Raw genomic sequence first — 18,426 nt, 5'->3', positions numbered from 1 at the left:
GACCCTGAGTGTAGAAAATTTCTGTACCGGCTGGGAATCAAATCCAGGCCTACCGCGTGGCAGTCAGACAGACTGACCACTCAGCTGCAGAGGCAGACAGCTCAAGAAAAAAGCCACAGCAATATGTTTAAAAAGCAAGTCTCATAATAAAACTTGGGTCATATGAATGTATCACCAACTTCTCCTTCTCAAATTAAGAGAATTATATATTCTCTCAAAAATAAAAGCTCATTTGGATTTGATGGTGTTTCTAACAGACTGATAAAGATTTGTTCATACATAATAAGCCCTATATTGTCTCAAATATGTAAGGCATCACCAATTGAGAGCATTTGTCCAGAGGGATTGAAATATTTAAACCCTTCTATAAGAAAGGTGATAGGAGAAATGTCAGTAACTACTGAACTGTTTCACTACTGACATCATTTTCTAAAGTTTTTGAAAAGGTGTATTCTACAATAGTATCCCACCTGAACAACAATAATATCCACAGTGAATCATGATTTAGATTTCAGAAAAGTTGTTTTACTTAGAATGCCAATTAAACAGTCACTCACCAAATTTTACATGCATTAAATAATGAAGTATAACTGGTTGGTATTTTCTGCAACTGATCTAAGGCATTTGACTCTGTGAATGACAATATTCTCCAAGATAAATTGTGGTTTTTTGCAGTGGTATAGCCAGCCAATGGATAATGTCATATCCAACCAAAAGAATGTAGGAAGTTGTACTTATTAATTCAACTAAAGCAGTCAGGGGGAAATTCTTCTGAATGTGGGGAACTGACATATTGGGTTCCCCAAGGCTCAATCTTATGGCCAATGTTGTTCCTCACACATGTAAATGATCTTCCATATAATACATAATATGACAAGCAGAATTAGTGTTTTTTGTTTGGATGACACTAGTATTGTAATTAATCCAAGCATATACACCATAACAGAAGAAACAGTAAATTAAATGTATCATTTACTGGTTTTCTTGTAAATGGGCTCACTCTCTTATTTCAAAAAGACACAACACATTCAATTCTGCACACCTAGAGGTACTACAGCAATGATAAGTGCAAAACATGGTGAAGAATTAATAAATAGGGTGAAAACTACAAATTGTCTGATGTCCACATTGATGGGAATTTCTTTTGGAACTGCTGAAACAACTTACTTTTGGCCACATTCACACTTAGAATCATTGCAAATCTTGAGGAGACAGAAGTCAATAATTTGACATATTTTGTATATTTTCATTCAGTAATGTCATATGGAATAATTTTCTGTGGTAACTCACCTTTAAGAAAGAAAGTCTCCATTGCTCAAAAATGTACTGTAAGAATAATGTGTGGTGTTCACCCACGGTCATATTGTAGACATATGTTTAATGAGGTAGGCATTTTGATTACTGTTTCACAATATATTTAATCCTTTATAAAGTCTGTTGTAAATAATCCACTGAAGTTCAAAAGGTACAATGATGTACATAATTATGACATTTATTACTCCACATTAAGGTTGTCTCCAACATAACAAGGGGTATACAATGCTGCAACAAAATTTGAAAACAAACTGAAAAAGTTTCTCCTTGACAGATCCTTGTTTTCCATAGAAGACCCCATATTATAGTGATGCATACAACATGGTGGGTAGGAATTAGTAACACACATCTGTGTTTAAAAAATAGTCAGCAGTAATTTGTTGTTTGACTGTAAAATGACTCATTCCACACCATTATGATTTATCATGCAAATGATCCATGGAACATCAGAGTAACTAACCTGTAAGTACCTCTGATGTAAAACCTCTATAACTTATATAACTTATCTCCCTCCTTGAAGTGGAAACCATCAAAGTGAGAGAATTTTCAAGAAAGTAACTAAAATATCATGCTACTGATGGAAACACAAGAATGGTTCTGGATAATCTTGACTTTTTTAAAACTGATTTTGTTCTTTTGGTGGTATAAATGACAAGAAGATTTAAGTCAGTAGGATAGTAGCAGACATCATTACATTTACAATACATGAATCATATTCCTTTGTACACACTGTGGAGAAGTGAAATGAGGTCATAGGATGCTGATTTAGAGTCAGTAAGTACTGAATCAACATCAGGCTAAAGCAACATACACTAAAAAGCAAGAGGGAGGAAACAATTATTATAATCATCAGCTTCATGGATTAGATTGTTTTTTTGTTGCTTCATTTTTTTACCCATGTCTCACTGCTATGCAAGAGTAGTTAACCAACCTCTTTTCTACTTTGCCCCTCAAGTGTCCTGCATAATGTGACACTCATTTCAGTCCTAAAAATTATGCTACTTTAATGTCTTAACAATTTTGATATGTGATACCACACCCAAGATATTTAAAGTCTGTAGTCTATTATAATGTCACCTTGATACAGGTATTTGGTCTGACTCTGTGTGTGTGTGTGTGTTTGTGTGTGTGTGTGTGTGTGTGTATTGTTTCATAAGACTTACAACTACAAACATCCTTTAGGTATTTTATTCTGTGAAGTTCACTAACAGAATGATCACCTCTATGCCAGTCAGCTTGGAAACTAAAAATGTCAGTCATTTTAGATCTAACTCATACATTTTGCACACGAAATCCCAAAAGCCATAAACTGAGGCACTCAGGTAGATGCACTATTTCTCAGTTTCTGAAAAGCTTTTGACTCAGTAGCAAATCTATGTTTATTATCGAAAGTAATATCATACGTGGTAGCAAATGAAATTAGTGAGTATTTCTTGATACTGAGGACACAGCCTGTTATCTGGATGGAGAGTCATTGATAGATCTATAAATACCTTTGGGTCTGCCCCAGGGAAGTGTGTTACAGCCCTGCAGTGGAGACACTTGCTACAGTGATCACTTCAGCTATCACCTGCCAACTGTCAGTGATAGTTGAAGCAATCACTGTAGCAAGTATATACTAATACCAGTATTGCTGGCCCCTGTTTAGACAACAACTGAGGTAAATTCTTCCTACCATCAGTCAGTGGCCTGAAGATGGCATATATAATGCTGAAACTGGTTGCAAAATAAAATAAGGTTGGAATTTTGATGGCTGAAAGATGTTCAATTTGACATCCTTTATTGAACAGCGAAATCCTGCAACCATCTATAATAAGATAGACATACAGAGAGTATGCAGAAAAGGTCTGCACATGTAGTCTCATGTTTGTTTGAGCCATGCAAGAATGTCACAAAGATTCTGAAGAGACTGAACTGATAGACACTTGAAGATGGATGAAAACTATCTTGAGAAAGCCTACATACAAAGTTTCAAGAACTAGTGTTAAATGATGATTATAGGAATTTACAACAGCTCCCTATGTGATCAAAAGTATCCGGACAACTGGCTGAAAATGACTTACTAGTTTGTGGAGCCCTCCTTGGTAATGCGGGAAGTCAATATGTTGTTGGCCCACCTTAAGCCTTGATGACAGCTTCCACTCTTGCAGTCATTTGTTCAATCAGGTGCTGGAAGGTTTCTTGGGGAATGGCAGCCCATTCATCACAGAGTGTTGCACTGAGGAGAGGTATAGATATCACTCAGTGAGGCCTGGCACAAACTTGGCATTCCAAAACATCCCAAAGGTGTTCTATAGGATTCAGGTCAGGACACTGTGCAGGCCAGTGCATTACGGGGTTGTTATTGTTGTGTAACAACTCTGCTACACGCCGTGGATTATGAACAGGTGCTCGATCATGTTGAAAGATGCAATTGCCACCCCCGAATGGCTCTTCAACAGTGGGAAGCAAGAAAGTGCTTAAAACATCAATGTAGGCCTGTGTTGTGATAGTGCCATGCAAAACAACAAGGGGTGCAAGCCCATTCCATGAAAAACGTGACCACACCATAATACCGCCGCCTCCGAATTTTACTGTTGGCACTACACACGCAGACAGATGATGTTCACCAGCCATTTGCCGTACCCACACCCTGCCATCAGATTGCCAAATTGTGTACTGTGATTCGTCGCTCCACACAATGTCTTTCCACTGTTCAATTGTCTAACGTTTAGGCTCCTTACACCAAGTGAGGTGTTGTTGGTATTTACCAGCATGATGTGTGGCTATGAGCAACTGCTCGACCATGAAATCCAAGTTTTCTCACCTCCTGCCTTATTGTTATAGTACTTGCAGTGGATCCTGATGCAGTTTGGAATTCCTGTGTGATGGTCTCGCTAGATGTCTGTCTGTTATACATTATGACCCTCTTCAACTGTCGGCAGTCTCTGTCAGTCAACAAACGAGGTCGGCCTGTATGCTTTTGTGTCCCTTCATGTTTCTGCTTCACTATCACATTGGAAACAGTGGACCTAGGGATGTGTAGTAGTGTGGCAATCTTGCATATGGAGGTATGACACAAGTGACACCCCATCACCTGACAATGTTCAAAGTCTGTGAGTTCTGCGGAGTGTCACATTCTGCTCTCTCACAATGTCTAATGACTACTGAGGTCGCTGATATGGAGTACCTAGCAGTAGGTGGCAGCACAATGCTCCTAATATGGAAAACATATGTTTCTGTGGGTGTCTGGTTACTTTTGATCACATAGTGTATTTCTCCCACACATATTGTGATGACAAGATTAAATTAATTACTGTGCACGCATATGCATTTAAACAGTCATTCTTTCCAGGCTCCATATGTGAATGGAATAGGAAGAAGACCTAGGTGCCGTGGGAAGTGTCCTCTGCCATGCATTTCACAGTGGTTTGTGGACTATGGATGCATGGATGCTGATGTAGATGTTGAATTTCCATAGGCCAAATTCTGGAGTTTTTAATATTACCTAGTCATCCGCAAATGAAAATCTGTTGACTGTTTTCCCTGACATAACTGCAGTCCAATATATACTTCCACTTTCCATATTCAAACTGCATCATAAAGGTATAAGTCGAGCCAGTGTTGGCAACTAACACTATCTTTTTTTTATCATGTTAATTTACTTTCACACTCTTACTTAACACTGAAAATGTGTTGTCTATCAGTATTGTGATGCATGCATTTGTAGAAACTTTATGTTATTTATGTGATCTATTCTGTAAAATCTTTCCTAAATACTATTTTCAATACCCTCTGTCTTTTCATCCTCTCAAATGCTTTTGTGTAGTTAATGAATGTAATGTCCATTTCTAGGTTACATTCTAAAAACTTCTCAGTTATTACTTTGTAACTGGATGTGATCTTTACAGGGAACATTTTGGTATTCATGTAGGAGAGAATCCACAATTTTCCTGATTCATGTTGTAATTATTTTAGCATGTAACTTATGTCCTTCTGTCATATTTGTTTGAAATTCTCATGTTTCCTATTTTGAACTCAAGCATAGCCTTTTCTAACATTCATCCTGTTGGGACGCTTCTCTGTTTCAATAACATGTATACAAAATATAATAGTGAAAGTGTGAACTGTATGTGAGAATATTTCCAAAATTCTGCATTAATGTTTCTTCGACAGCAACTTTTTTTTTATTTTCCTTGTGCTAATGTCAAGGATGATAGAATCATTTGATCATTTATATTTATCAGTTACTTCTTTCAGTTCAATGCAGATTTATATGAGAGATTTTTATAGTGTTTAACCTATTGTTCATTTGGCATAGAATTTATCATAAATGTCCTGACCTTTTCATTGAAATGTTGAAATATTTTCTAAACATATCCCATTAACAATTATGATGATGATTCTGGTGATTTTTTATGGTTTTCTTTCGATTAAAGCTCTTAACATGACAAATAGAGATGTGATTAGAAGACTAGTAACAATAATAGTAATGGTAATAATAACAATTACCCTAGTGGCCAGGTAATGATAGCAACAGACTGAATGCAACAAGCCTAGAATTGTGGAAGAAGAGTAAAATAAATAAATAAGTAATAAATGTGGAAGAGGAACAATAGCAATACTGTTTGTATATAATGTTATGATGAGGCTGCTGAAGTGGATAAGATGATCTAATGAAAGAAGGACAGATTACAGCATAGAAAGCAGAGACGTGTAAAGAATGAAAGGAAACATGATGGCACAAACACTGGGAGGAGAAATAGAAGGGAATATCAGGGAGAAGAGGTAGAAGCATGCAGGGATATGAGGAAATCTGATGAGAAACAAGTGATTTGGGGGTGGAAGGAAGGGGGTGTTATTATACATTGAAAAATGTTTTACGTCCAAAGGACAGTATATGCTCAGGTGCCAGATCCCACATCCAAATGCCAAAGGACTGTCACTGTGTTAGATGATATGGATTATCCACATTAAGTAGGCACATCTTTCTGGATGAATCTCAAGAAACAAATCACAAATACAGACAACACTGATTTACCTTTTATTGAACAAAAGTAGTTGTTGCAATTCTGACATTATCTAACTGTCTCTCTTTTTTGTACAGCAGTTATTTACATACTTAAATTCCATATTGTTAATCTAGAGGTTAGCATTTAATCAATGATTCAACCAAGGTTTCTGTGATGAATTTCACCACTAGCATACTTATTTTTATGAAAATTTGCTAACTGTGCTGTGGTTTGGCTTCCACTTTAACCTACAAAATTTACAGGGTGCACTAATTGTCAGATAGCAAAAGACATCTTCTTTCAACTGTATCATACATTCTAGACTACTGTGATGTCTAAACTAATATTTATGTGTATGATTGGCTTACTTTTTTGCTTTCTGTTACATTACATGTGAACCATAATTCTTCTGTGAGATGTATTGATCACTGCCTTTTTTTTTTTTTTTTTTTTTTTTACATCTGAACTTAAGATGTCACACCTTACTTTTGTGAGATACAGTAATCAGCCATCACTTATTGTGTGAATCTACAAAGCTTCTTCACTTCATATCTTTAAGAAATACAGCCTCCTCCTGTCCCCCTCAGTATCATTACACCATGCAATTTCTAATTCTCTCTCTCTTTTTCTCTTCCACTCCATTTTGTTTTATGATTATGTCGACCATGATTCTCAAAGAAAGTTTAGTGCATTTTTTTTCCTGAGGTTTTGCTTTCTTCACAGCTCCTCCCCATGCAAAAAGAAATAACCTGTCCTCTTGGCTGATAAAAGCTTTCAAATTGTCCTTCATATCCTATGGAATATCTGTTGCAGTTCTTAATTTAATATAGCTTTATTTGATATTTTCTAGTACCATAACAATCATGTCATATACAGGGTTGTCATAAACAGTCTGAAAAGCATGTAATGGTGTTGCAGAGTAGGTTTTCTGAGAAATAATTGTTAATAAAAAAATTCAATATGTTGTTCTGTTTCTCGGCATTGAAGTTAACCAGTCAGATCATCACACACCGAATCAAGCAGCCTTCCAGAGGTGGTGTCACAAATGTGTTCTTCATTTGGTTTCCTCAAACAGAACACACATAGCTTTTGTTCACTTGTCTTAAATTTATCACTTCCAAAAAAGGCATATTTTAACTCGTTATGAACATTTCAACAAGTGGTAATTCATGGACCCACAGATGTCGGTATTTTAGCAAGTGAAAATGCTTGAATTTGCATGCACAACAACCTCATTGGCTAACTCTAATGCTAAATAACTCAGAAATGGTGTAATGTATCTGACTTTTTATCTTAACAATCATTTTTCAGTGCAGACTCCTCTACAACACTCTTACAAGCTTTTTAGACTCTTTCTGACCACTTTGTATACACTGCCTGACAAAAAAGTGAAGTACCAAGAAAGGGATGAGGAAATGAAGTGAAACTTAAAGGGTTGAGAGTCGATGTGATATTATTTGAAATTCTTTTGAGCATGCAACCAGATTGATTGTAGAATGAGTTTTTGATGGCATAATGTGCCATCATCATAAGGTTACTCCTGCTGACTGACATACTGGACCCATGGAAGTGATATATACTGGTCCATTGAGAGTGACCGGGCCAAATATCTCACGAAATAAGCATCAAACAAAAAAACTACAAAGAATGAAACACATCTAGCTTGAAGGGGGATAGCAGATGCTGCTATGGTTGGCCCACTAGATGGCGCTGCCATAGGTCAAACGGATATCAACTGTGTTTTTTTAAAAATAGGAACCCCCATTTTTTATTACATATTCGTGCAGTACATAAAGAAATATGAATGTTTTAGTTGGACCACTTTTTGCACTTTGTGATAGAAGGCACTGTAATAGTCACAAACATATAAGTACATGGTATCTCGTAACATTCTGCCGGTGCGGACGGTATTAGCTTCTTGATACATTACCCATGTTAAAATGGACCGTTTACCAATTGCGGAAAAGGTCGATATCATGTTGATGTATGGCTATTGTGATCAAAATGCCCAACGGGTGTGTGCTATGTATGCTGCTCAGTATCCTGGACGACATCATCCAAGTGTCCGGATCGTTCGCCAGATAGTTACATTATTTAAGGAAACAGGAAGTGGTCAGCCACATGTGAAACATCAACCACAACCTGCAACAAATGATGATGCCCAAGTAGGTGTTTTAGCTGCTGTACCATATTTCTATGTACCAGGAATTGCATGGCGACGACTTTGAATGTTGTGTAATGTTCTGCCACTGGGCACAAGAGAAATTACGGGACGATGACAGATTATTTGCACGTGTTCTATTTAGCGATAAAGCATCATTCACCAACAGCGGCAAAATGAACTGGTAAAATGCAACAAGTGGAACATCAGCGACCGTTGTGGGTTCCTGTATGGTGCGGCGTTATGGGAGGAAGGATAATTGGCCCCCATTTTATCGATGGCAATCTAAATGGTGCAATGTATTCTGATTTCCTACGTAATGTTCTACCGATGTTACTACAAGATGTTTCACTGCATGACAGAATGGCAATGTACTTCCAACATGATGTATGTCCAGCACATAGCGTGCGTGCGGTTGAAGCGGTACTGAATAGCATATTTCATGAGAGGTGGATTGGTCGTCGAAGCACCATACTATGGCCCGCACATTCACCAGATCTGACGTCTCAAGATTTCCTTCTGTGGGGAAAGTTGAAGGATATTTGCTATCGTGATCCACCAACAATGCCTGACAACATGCGTCAGCACATTGTCAATGCATGTGCAAAGATTATGGAAGGCGAACTACTCACTGTTGAGAGGAATGTCTTTACACATATTGCCAAATACATTGAGGTTGATGGACATAATTTTGAGCATTTATTGCATTAATGTGGTATTTACAGGTAATCACGCTGTAACAGCATGTGTTCTCAGAAATGATAAGTTCACAAAGGTACAAGTATAACATTGGAACAACTGAAATAAAATGTTCAAACGTACCTCCGTTCTGTATTTTAATTTAAAAAACCTACCTGTTACCAACTGTTCGTCTAAAATTGTGAGACATATGTTTGTGACTATTACAGCACCATCTATTGCAAAGCGAAAAAAGTGGTCTAGCTAAAACATTCATATTTTTTTACGTACTACACGAATATGTAGTAAAAAATGGGGGTTCCTATTTTAAAAAACGCAGCTGATATCCGTTTGACCTATGGCAGTGCCATCTAGCGGGCCAACCGTAGTGCCATCTGGTTTCCCCCTTCAAGCCAGAAAAGTTTTGTTCTTTGTAGTTTTTTTGTTTGACGCTTATTCCATGAGAAATTTGGCCCAGTAATGATCAATGGACCACCCTGTATACCAGTTGTCTCCACCATCCACTGAACCTATGTATGGACTATGCAATATGCTGGCCACAATGGTGGGCATAGCTCCCACTTTGTGTTCCAGTGGTCGTCCTTTATCTGCACTCCACCTACGCTGTGCTTGGTGTTCCATTTCTGCTGCATTTGGAGAATTTTTAGCACTGGAGCCCATGCTTAAGTAAAATAGAATCCATTATCCTTGTTGATTAGGTTCTCATGAAGTTGGATTTCAATCTCAATAGTGCATGTATTGTGCAGAATTTTTGTATGTTCATATTTCATTTTGTGATTGGTTTCAAGGCAATGTTCAGCAATTGCTGATTTTGTGGCTTGCTGGAGGTTGGTGTGTCATTTTTGTTCCTTGCACCTTTCTTCAATTGTGCGAATGATTTGTTCCTGCACTCGCATAGTATGTAATACATTCCAGATTTCCAGAGTCTGAGGTCATCTTTTAGTGTCACTAGAAAGGATTTGGCCATTTCTGGTGGCCAGTACACACATTTGATATTTTGTTGTCACAAAATTCTACCATTTTTTTCCAGATACATTGCATGTGTATGGAATGAAAGCTATCTTTTTCAGTCTGTCTTCATTGGGTGGTGTAGTCTTCTGTTTGAAGATGCATCAAATTTGGCAGTCATCACAGCTGTTTTTCTGGAATGCATCCCTGAGGTGGTCCAGCTCAGATTTTAGGCTTCCTTTGTTCGAAATCACACATGTTCTGTGGACCATCATGTTTAGCACTCCTTCCCTTTGTGATGGGTGATAACAGCTGGAGATGTGAAGGTACTGGTCCATGCAGATTTTCTTCTGGTAGACACTGTGTCCCAATGTTACATCCAGTTTTCTCCGTATCAGAACATCCAATAATGGCAGCTGGCCATTTTGCTCCACCACTGTGGTGAACTGAATTTGGCTGTGGATACAGTTCAAGTGTTGCAAGTAAACTTGAATCTCAAAGCTCATCTTTCCTGTGAGCCCAGATGATGAATGTATTGTCAACATATCTGTGAAAGACTGTCAGTTTTAATGGTGCTTAGTCCAGTGCCTTTCCCTGAAAGTCATCCATACTGAATAAGGGTGCAAATTTCTTTTCCATAAATTCCAGTGACTCCTTGAGTGGGACTCCAGTGAAAACTGACAAAATGTTGAAACTAAACACGAGATCTGAGGTGACCAATCTGAGCTTCCATAAACATTCCATGAAGTAAATCACATTCTTGATTTTGTGCTCACATTTGCCAACCAAAAGACTCAAAAGTAACATCAAGTGTTTGGCAAGCTGGTACATTAGTGCTCTTATTGTACTCGCTACTTGTTTCAGAGCTGTGCCCTCTTTGTGTAGCTTTGGAAGCCCATAGAGTCTAGGTGGTGGGGCAGCATATGACAGAAATTTTTTCACTCTCCATTCTGTAAAAGTACTTTGGAAATGTTCAACCATCTTGTACTGCATCAGGCTTGTTGGAGCCATCATCATCACCTTGTAAGCTGTGTTGTCTAGCAGTTTGTACATGTTCTCTTTCTATTCTGTGACTGTGAATAAGATGCTTATGTTCCCCTTATCCACTGGGGGGGATAACAATGTTTGGATTGCCATGCAGAAAACACAGCAATGCTCTTTCCCATCTGGAGGTGTTATGTCCCAGTGATGTGGACCCGGCAAAAGTACAGTACATTTCCCACTGTATCTCCTCAGCCATATCGAGTGGTAGAGTGGCGGCAGCTTATTCCGCTCCACTGATTATTTCTGCAAGAGGTAGTGCTGCCAGTGTTGGGGTAAAGTTTAAGCCTTTCTCGAGGACAGACAACACAGTCTCATTGATGTTCTCCCCTCTAAGATTCATTGTGGATTATCTAGTCTTCTTTTGGATGTTTTGATGCTAGTTGGTTGAATTTTTAAGACTGTTTCATAGATGCATTTCATTGTGCCCACTCTGCTTGCACTCAGGATGAACATTCAAGCCATGCACAGGATCAGAGGAGGGGGGAAACAGGCATTATATATATATATCACACCAACTGGTCCGGGGTGTCAGTCAGCAGGAGTAACCTGATGATCGTGGCATGTTATGTCAATGAAAATTTGTTCTGAAACAAGCAATCAATCTGGCTGCATGCCAAAGAGACTTTCAAGAAGCATACTTGCCATAAAAACATATGAACACACATATGTGGTATTATTTCAGTGATTACAAAATCAAATCATATTTACAAAGAAATTGGCAGTCTGAGCCCACTTAACAGTATGATGTTGCACCACCTCTGGCCTGGATGCATGCATTGATTTGGTGGGCAAGGGAGTCATAAAGCCATTGTATCCTCTCCTGAGGCTAGCTGGCCTACAACTGGCGTGATTGGTTCTTAATATCCTAGATACTGGGACTGTGACAGAGTTGATGTCCAAGCTGGCCCCACACATGTTCCATTGGTGACAGATCTAGAGTTCTTACTGACCACAGGAGTACCTCAGCATCATGCAGAAAGTTCATACATGTCACGTGTGGATGAACATTGTCCTCTTTAAAAATGGCATCATAATACTGATGCAAGATAGGTAACACATGAAGACACCAGATGTCTGTGACATACTGTTGTGCTCTCAGAGTACCACCAGTCACTACCAGCCATGACCTGAGGCTATGCCTGTTGGTTCCCCACACTGTGACACCAGGAGTAACAACATTGTGCCTCTCCAAAACATTGGAAGAATGAGATCTCTTCCCTGGTCACCATAATAGTCACCAAGAATGGATATTCAGTGTAGTGCAGAGCTGTGATTCATCACTGAACACAATGTGAATGGATATTCAGTGTAGTGCAGAGCTGTGATTCATCACTGAACACAATGTGATTCCGTTCATCAGCAGTGCATGCTTCCCAGTCATGGCACTACTCCAAATACAGCCATTTATGTTGTGGAGTTAACAGCAGCCTACACATGGACAAGTAATTTCCTCACCTGGCTGGTGATAGGCCCTGAATGATGTGGGATGACACAGAAAGTTGAAGGGAGTTCAGTACTTGTTCTCAGATGGCAGGCACAGATGTGAAGGGGTTACAAATTACTTAGTACAAAATACAGTGAGAAATGGTGAGCCAGAACCTAGATGAGGAGTATACCTGCTCTCACATTCTCATGCTGTCCAACATCAGGCCACTGTCATATCCAAATGCCCCAAAAATCTGAATATTGCATGATTCAACCAGCCAGCCATATGGAAACCTTCAATGAGGCCTCTTTCAAACTCTGTCAAACGCTGATAACAGTTTCTCACATGAACATGCAGCATTTCCATGTCCTTCACAGTGATCTCTCCTACATGCATGCCAAGCTTGGCAATAATGCTAAAGTAATACATTTTGATGGTCATTCTACCTGTCACAGAGAATAGCAACTCTACGAGAAGGTATCAAATATAAACAGAATTTTTGTTCCTGAACATCAACTGTTTGTAGGGCTGGCCCTGCACTTCTGCTATGCTTAGGCAGGACTGGTAGAATTGAGGTGAACATGCTGTTAGTTATTTCCCGCCATTTCATCAGTAATGCTCATGATGTCTGAGCAGCAGGTACACCCCTCCATTGAGCAATGCATAATTATCAAATTTATTCCTCGCAAAGGAGTTACAGCGGCGGAAATTTGCCAAAGATTGACTGCACAATTCAGTGATAAAACATTATCAAGGACGTTTGTGTTTGCCTGGCATAAGCAGTTCAAGAAAGGACAAGGATGTGTGGAAAATCAGCAACATGATTGCCATCCTCAGACTAGCAGTACAGACAAAAACATTTGTGTGGTTAAAGACATTACTGACAACAATCGACAGGCGATAATATCAGAAATTGCACAAAAAGTCAGAATCAGTTATGGGAGCTGTCAAGTAATAATCACATCAACCTACAGTTTCACAAAGTGTGTTCCAGAAGGTCCCTAAACCTTTGACCAGAAATTTGAAGTTGAGACGTTTGGAGGTCTGTCAGAAGCTCACAACAAGGTTTGCGGAAGAAGGCGATGCATTTTGAGTCATATCATCAGCTGCGACAAAATGTGGGTTCACCACTACACTCCAGAATCCTAACAAGCCAGTAAGGATTGGCGGAGGAAAAGGGAGGCAGCACCAGAGAAAGCCAAGACTCGACTGTCAGCTGGCAAGTTTCTTTCAACCATTTTTTTTTTTTTATCAGTGAGGCATTTTGCTGATTGTTTTTTCACATGAGTGATGCACAATCAATGCTGCTTACTACTGCTAACTGCTGAACAAGGCGAGAGTTGCATATCGCCGCAAAAGATGAGACCAATCTATTCAACAGGTCATCTTCCTCGACAACAATATGTGTCTGTCTCCAAGCTACAGGAAATGCACTGGACTACACTTGATCATCCTCCTTACAGCCCGGATGTATCGCCCTATGATTTCCATTTATTCAGACCACTTAAAGAAGCTTTAGTAGGGTGATGATTTGAAGATGACAAGAGTATGGAAGACTTTGTGTGCAACTGGCTGGTGACACGACCCAGTTCTTTTTATGATGAGGGCATCAAAATACTGCCCATACACTGGGACAAATGCATTTCCAAAGCAGGAGACTATGTGGAAAAATAAATTATAATTGCCTTGAGTTTTTCAATAAATGAATTTAAATAAAAAATAAAATCCCATTTATATTTGATCTGCCGTCGTGAAATCATCTTTTGGTGTGTATGTCTATGAAGTTACATTGACATCCGACCATGTCTTCTGGGTGCTTCACTTATTTTGTCTATTTGTGTATACTTGATGGATCCACATCAGTAATAATTATCTGCTTCCGCTCAACCTCTGTTTTTCAGTTTTGAAATCAATGTAAAAAAAGATAACTGTTTACTTGACATCAGATTCTGAATGTAAAGTAGTGATTCAAAATCATGATATTCAGTTGACAAGTGTACAGAAACATCTGTAGAAGAAACTATATATTGACTATTTTAAGGTTATCAAAGTTTCTAGGCAGTTCCACATGCATAAATCTTTACAGGATCAGTTACCAGAACATGCATTGGGACAATAAGATGAGGATTTTGCTGCACATAAATAAACAACTCCCTGTTTGTTTTGCATGGCTGACTGATGCCTAGTAATGGTTACTACTTAATCAATGTTTTCAGTGCTGCCATCTAATCAAATTTTGTGTGAAGATGGTTTAACTGAAACCAGTTACCAGGAATGAATAAAGATGTGACTTTGCTTCTTTAAAGACTAGCTTTCATCGCCATTTACCAAAGTTCCTTAGGTACTATGACTAAAATGATTATTTAAGAAAAGATAATTTGCACCTTAACTCTTCAATGATAATACAGAGCTATGCTGAGAAATGAGAAAAACTGATTTCACAGTTTTATTTCTTATCAACAGAGATGAATGACTTACTATAGCCTTACCATATTTATTGAAAAAGTAAGTACCTTCTTGTTCATAGCATCTAGATCCATGATTTTCACAACTACCCTTCATTCTGAAAGAAACACCAGAAATTTATTCACCCATCAGTGCTATAACCTTATTACCCAGGAAAGAACATTATTTACATTTTTAGCAACTGTTTTCATATTTCACAAATTATGAACCATTGCCTCATGGTAATGAGTGATTACAGAGCTTTACTTATTAAAGTTTTACTTACTGTATATGCACCAGTTCTGCTTCTGTTAAATTATTTAAGTAATTATCAGCTGCTGTCTCTACCATCTACATGGGTGAAACAATGCCACATTATTTAATGCCTCACACAAAGATGAATCCCCAGCAGAAATAACATTTGTCTATAGGTATTTCCCCAGAAACAGTATTATTCCTGAAAATGACAGCATAATGGAAAACATAGTATTTGTTTTGAAATTTCTGTGGAAAAAAGAAGAAAACAGAAGCTTCAGGTTATTGACACCTGAAAGTGTCGTTTCACTGTTCTTAGACTTTTAAATTTATATAATTTCGTCCAAGTTATGTAAAAAATAAATAAATTACAGGTAACAGTGCGATCTGGTGGGCAAGAACAGACCGTGTCTGTATGTCGCCAGTGCCACAAGACGTGCCTTGGCAACAGCCGACAGTCACCCCCAGATATCAGCACACTCGAGGATGACACAGACTGTGCTGACAACTGGGGTCCTCTCATGCTAATGGGCATGTCCGCACTAAATGCCACTGTTGGACTTGGCTCCTCTGTTGTCACCGACCCGTTCTCACCGACAGAGGTGCCATTAATTTCCGTCCTGCCCCCAACCCCTGACACTCTTCCCCAGAGTGACAGCTTCCAGTGGGATGATGTGGACAGGGGGCCCACTGAAGCCACTGCCACAAACCCTTCTTCTTCTCAGGTAACTTTTCAGTTGTAGCTTAGCTCTGAACGTAGAAATCAGATTGCTTCATTAGTGTATTAGGTGCAGTATCACAATAAAATTACACAGCTGACACTTTGAATGCTCTTCATTGTACTCTGAAGGATTATGAGAACTGAGAAATGAGAAGGGTGATTGTCAGATATGTACAAATGTCCTCCTTCTATTGAGCAGTAATACAATTTTTCCAGTTTGTTTGAGTTTAACAGAAAGTAATTTTTGTAAAGATGTGGATCAGTAACATTCTTGTATTGCAGTACTGCTCATTTGGCAAAGTTTCATTTTTTCAAAAAATTCTTCATTCACATTTTACTTTCAACCGCTGTCAGGGCATCTCCTTTGAGTGTGAGCTCTTATGGATACTGAGTTAATTTCAAACTACATATTATCATTTGTGAACTACCTTTACAATCTAAAATAAAAAGAGAGGGTAAAACAGTTTATTGCTACCAAAAAATGTAGTTATCTGGCACAAAATTCAGATAATTAGCAGCTAATATGATTACAATTATACATTTTTTTTCTGTCTTTGAAGACCTTTATCAGTAACATTCTCTCAAAACTTGAGCTATACATGGATTGAAAAAATTGCATAGTTTTTTATAATTTTTGTTTTGTATATATTGCATCTTCAGCATGTATAGAAGAAATTAATAAGTACTTGCATGTAATTCCACATTTAACATTATTTTCAGATATATGCATATTTCCATCATGTTATGAACGTGCTATATGGAATAGAAGTCCAATTTCAAGAATTCCTTCTCTGTATTTTGAATTTTCAGTAAGCAATAGTGTAGTATAAAGGGAAATATAATTGCCATTTATGAAAAATTTAGGCCAACATGTCTGTAACACACATAACGGAAGCAAATTACATTTTAGAAAATTGTTTCTCACAGAAAATGCATTCATCAACAGCAATTAACTTAATATTCATTATAACTTAATAGGATAAAATATGTAATCAGTTTGCTTAAGGAAGAAAGAGGTATGAGACTCGATCATCTCTACATTGCTGAGTGAAATGCACATGAACTATAAGGTGGTCTAATCTTCTAACAGTGATTATGTCAGTAAGAAATGTAAAAAAGGGACTGAGAGTACACATAAAATGATTATGTGAATGTAGTTTATACTACACTGTGATGTTACTAATGACTGCCCATCATAAGTGTGAGAGGGAACACGTATGGCAGAATTCATTGCGTATACAAATCTCAGGGCACGTTGTTTGACAGATTCTCACTTCAGAATTTTTATCTGGTTCTGTTGCTTACCTTACCAGCAATAAATTACAGGACAGTTGTCACATCGTAACTTGTTTCTGTAAGGGATTTGGGAATCAAAGGTTTAGACTCAGCAATAGTTATCATGGACACATATTTGTACATATATTTCAAAGGACAGTATGATACTCTATATTATGTAACTATTCTATGCAAAAGCATCATGAACAATTGTAATATACATCCCTTCAGAAAAGCAAAATCCACAAGTCAGTCAAAATTTCAGTTCCACAACTAAATGATTGAAATCGACGAACCATATACTGAAACTGACATTTAGCATAGAATAACTTGATGACTGCATTTCTCTAACAACAATCCCACCCCAGAGATAAACATTATGTGATTATTTCTTTTTATTTCATAACAATAATTATTATCATTGATAATATTTTTAAATCATAGTCCTATTCTGATAATAGCTCTATTTCCTGAGCCACTTCCTATTTCCATTCTATTCTTGTTGAGCTTCTAAATGTTGTTGTTGTTGTGGACTTCAGTCCAGAGACTGGTTTGATGCAGCTCTCCATGTTACTCTATCCTGTGAAAGATTCTTCATCTCCCAGTACCTACTGCAACCTACATCCTTCTGAATCTGTTTAGTGTATTCCTCTCTTGGTCTCCCTCTATGATTTTTACCCTCCACACTGCCCTCCAATACTAAATTGGTGATCCCTTGATGCCTCAGAATATGTCCTACCAACCGATCCCTTCTTCTAGTCAAGTTGTGCCACAAACTCCTCTTCTCCCCAATTCTGTTTAATACCTCCTCATTAGTTATGTGATCTACCCATCTAATCTTCAGCATTCTTCCGTAGCACCACATTTTGAAAGCTTCTATTCTCTTCTTGTCTAAACTATTTATCATCCATGTTTCACTTCCACACATGGCTACACTCCCTACAAATACTTTCAGAAATGACTTCCTGACACTTAAATCTATACTCGAGGTTAAAAAATTTCTCTCCTTCAGAAACGTTCTCCTTGCCATTGCCAGTCTACATTTCATATCCTCTCTACTTCAACCATCATCAGTTATTTTGCCCCCAAATAGCAAAACTCATTTACTACTTTAAGTGTCTCATTTCCTAATCTAATTCCCACAGCA

The 18,426-nt window shown here is 38.0% G+C and overlaps 1 protein-coding gene across 1 annotated transcript in view; it reads left to right on the top strand.

Annotated features, from left to right (window-relative positions):
• LOC126470665 (uncharacterized) overlaps positions 1 to 18,426 on the top strand; it is a 1,059,339-nt gene that overhangs the window by 834,802 nt on the left and 206,111 nt on the right. The window contains exon 17 of the mRNA XM_050098659.1: positions 15,658 to 16,008. Within this exon, the coding sequence (XP_049954616.1) occupies positions 15,658 to 16,008 (351 nt within the window). The remainder of the gene's footprint in view (positions 1 to 15,657; positions 16,009 to 18,426) is intronic.

The sequence above is a fragment of the Schistocerca serialis genome, chromosome 3 (genome assembly GCF_023864345.2).
Source record: "Schistocerca serialis cubense isolate TAMUIC-IGC-003099 chromosome 3, iqSchSeri2.2, whole genome shotgun sequence".
Classification (NCBI taxonomy): domain Eukaryota; kingdom Metazoa; phylum Arthropoda; class Insecta; order Orthoptera; family Acrididae; genus Schistocerca; species Schistocerca serialis.
Note: the sequence above shows the minus strand (reverse complement) of the source record. Positions and strands in the feature narration are given on the sequence as shown.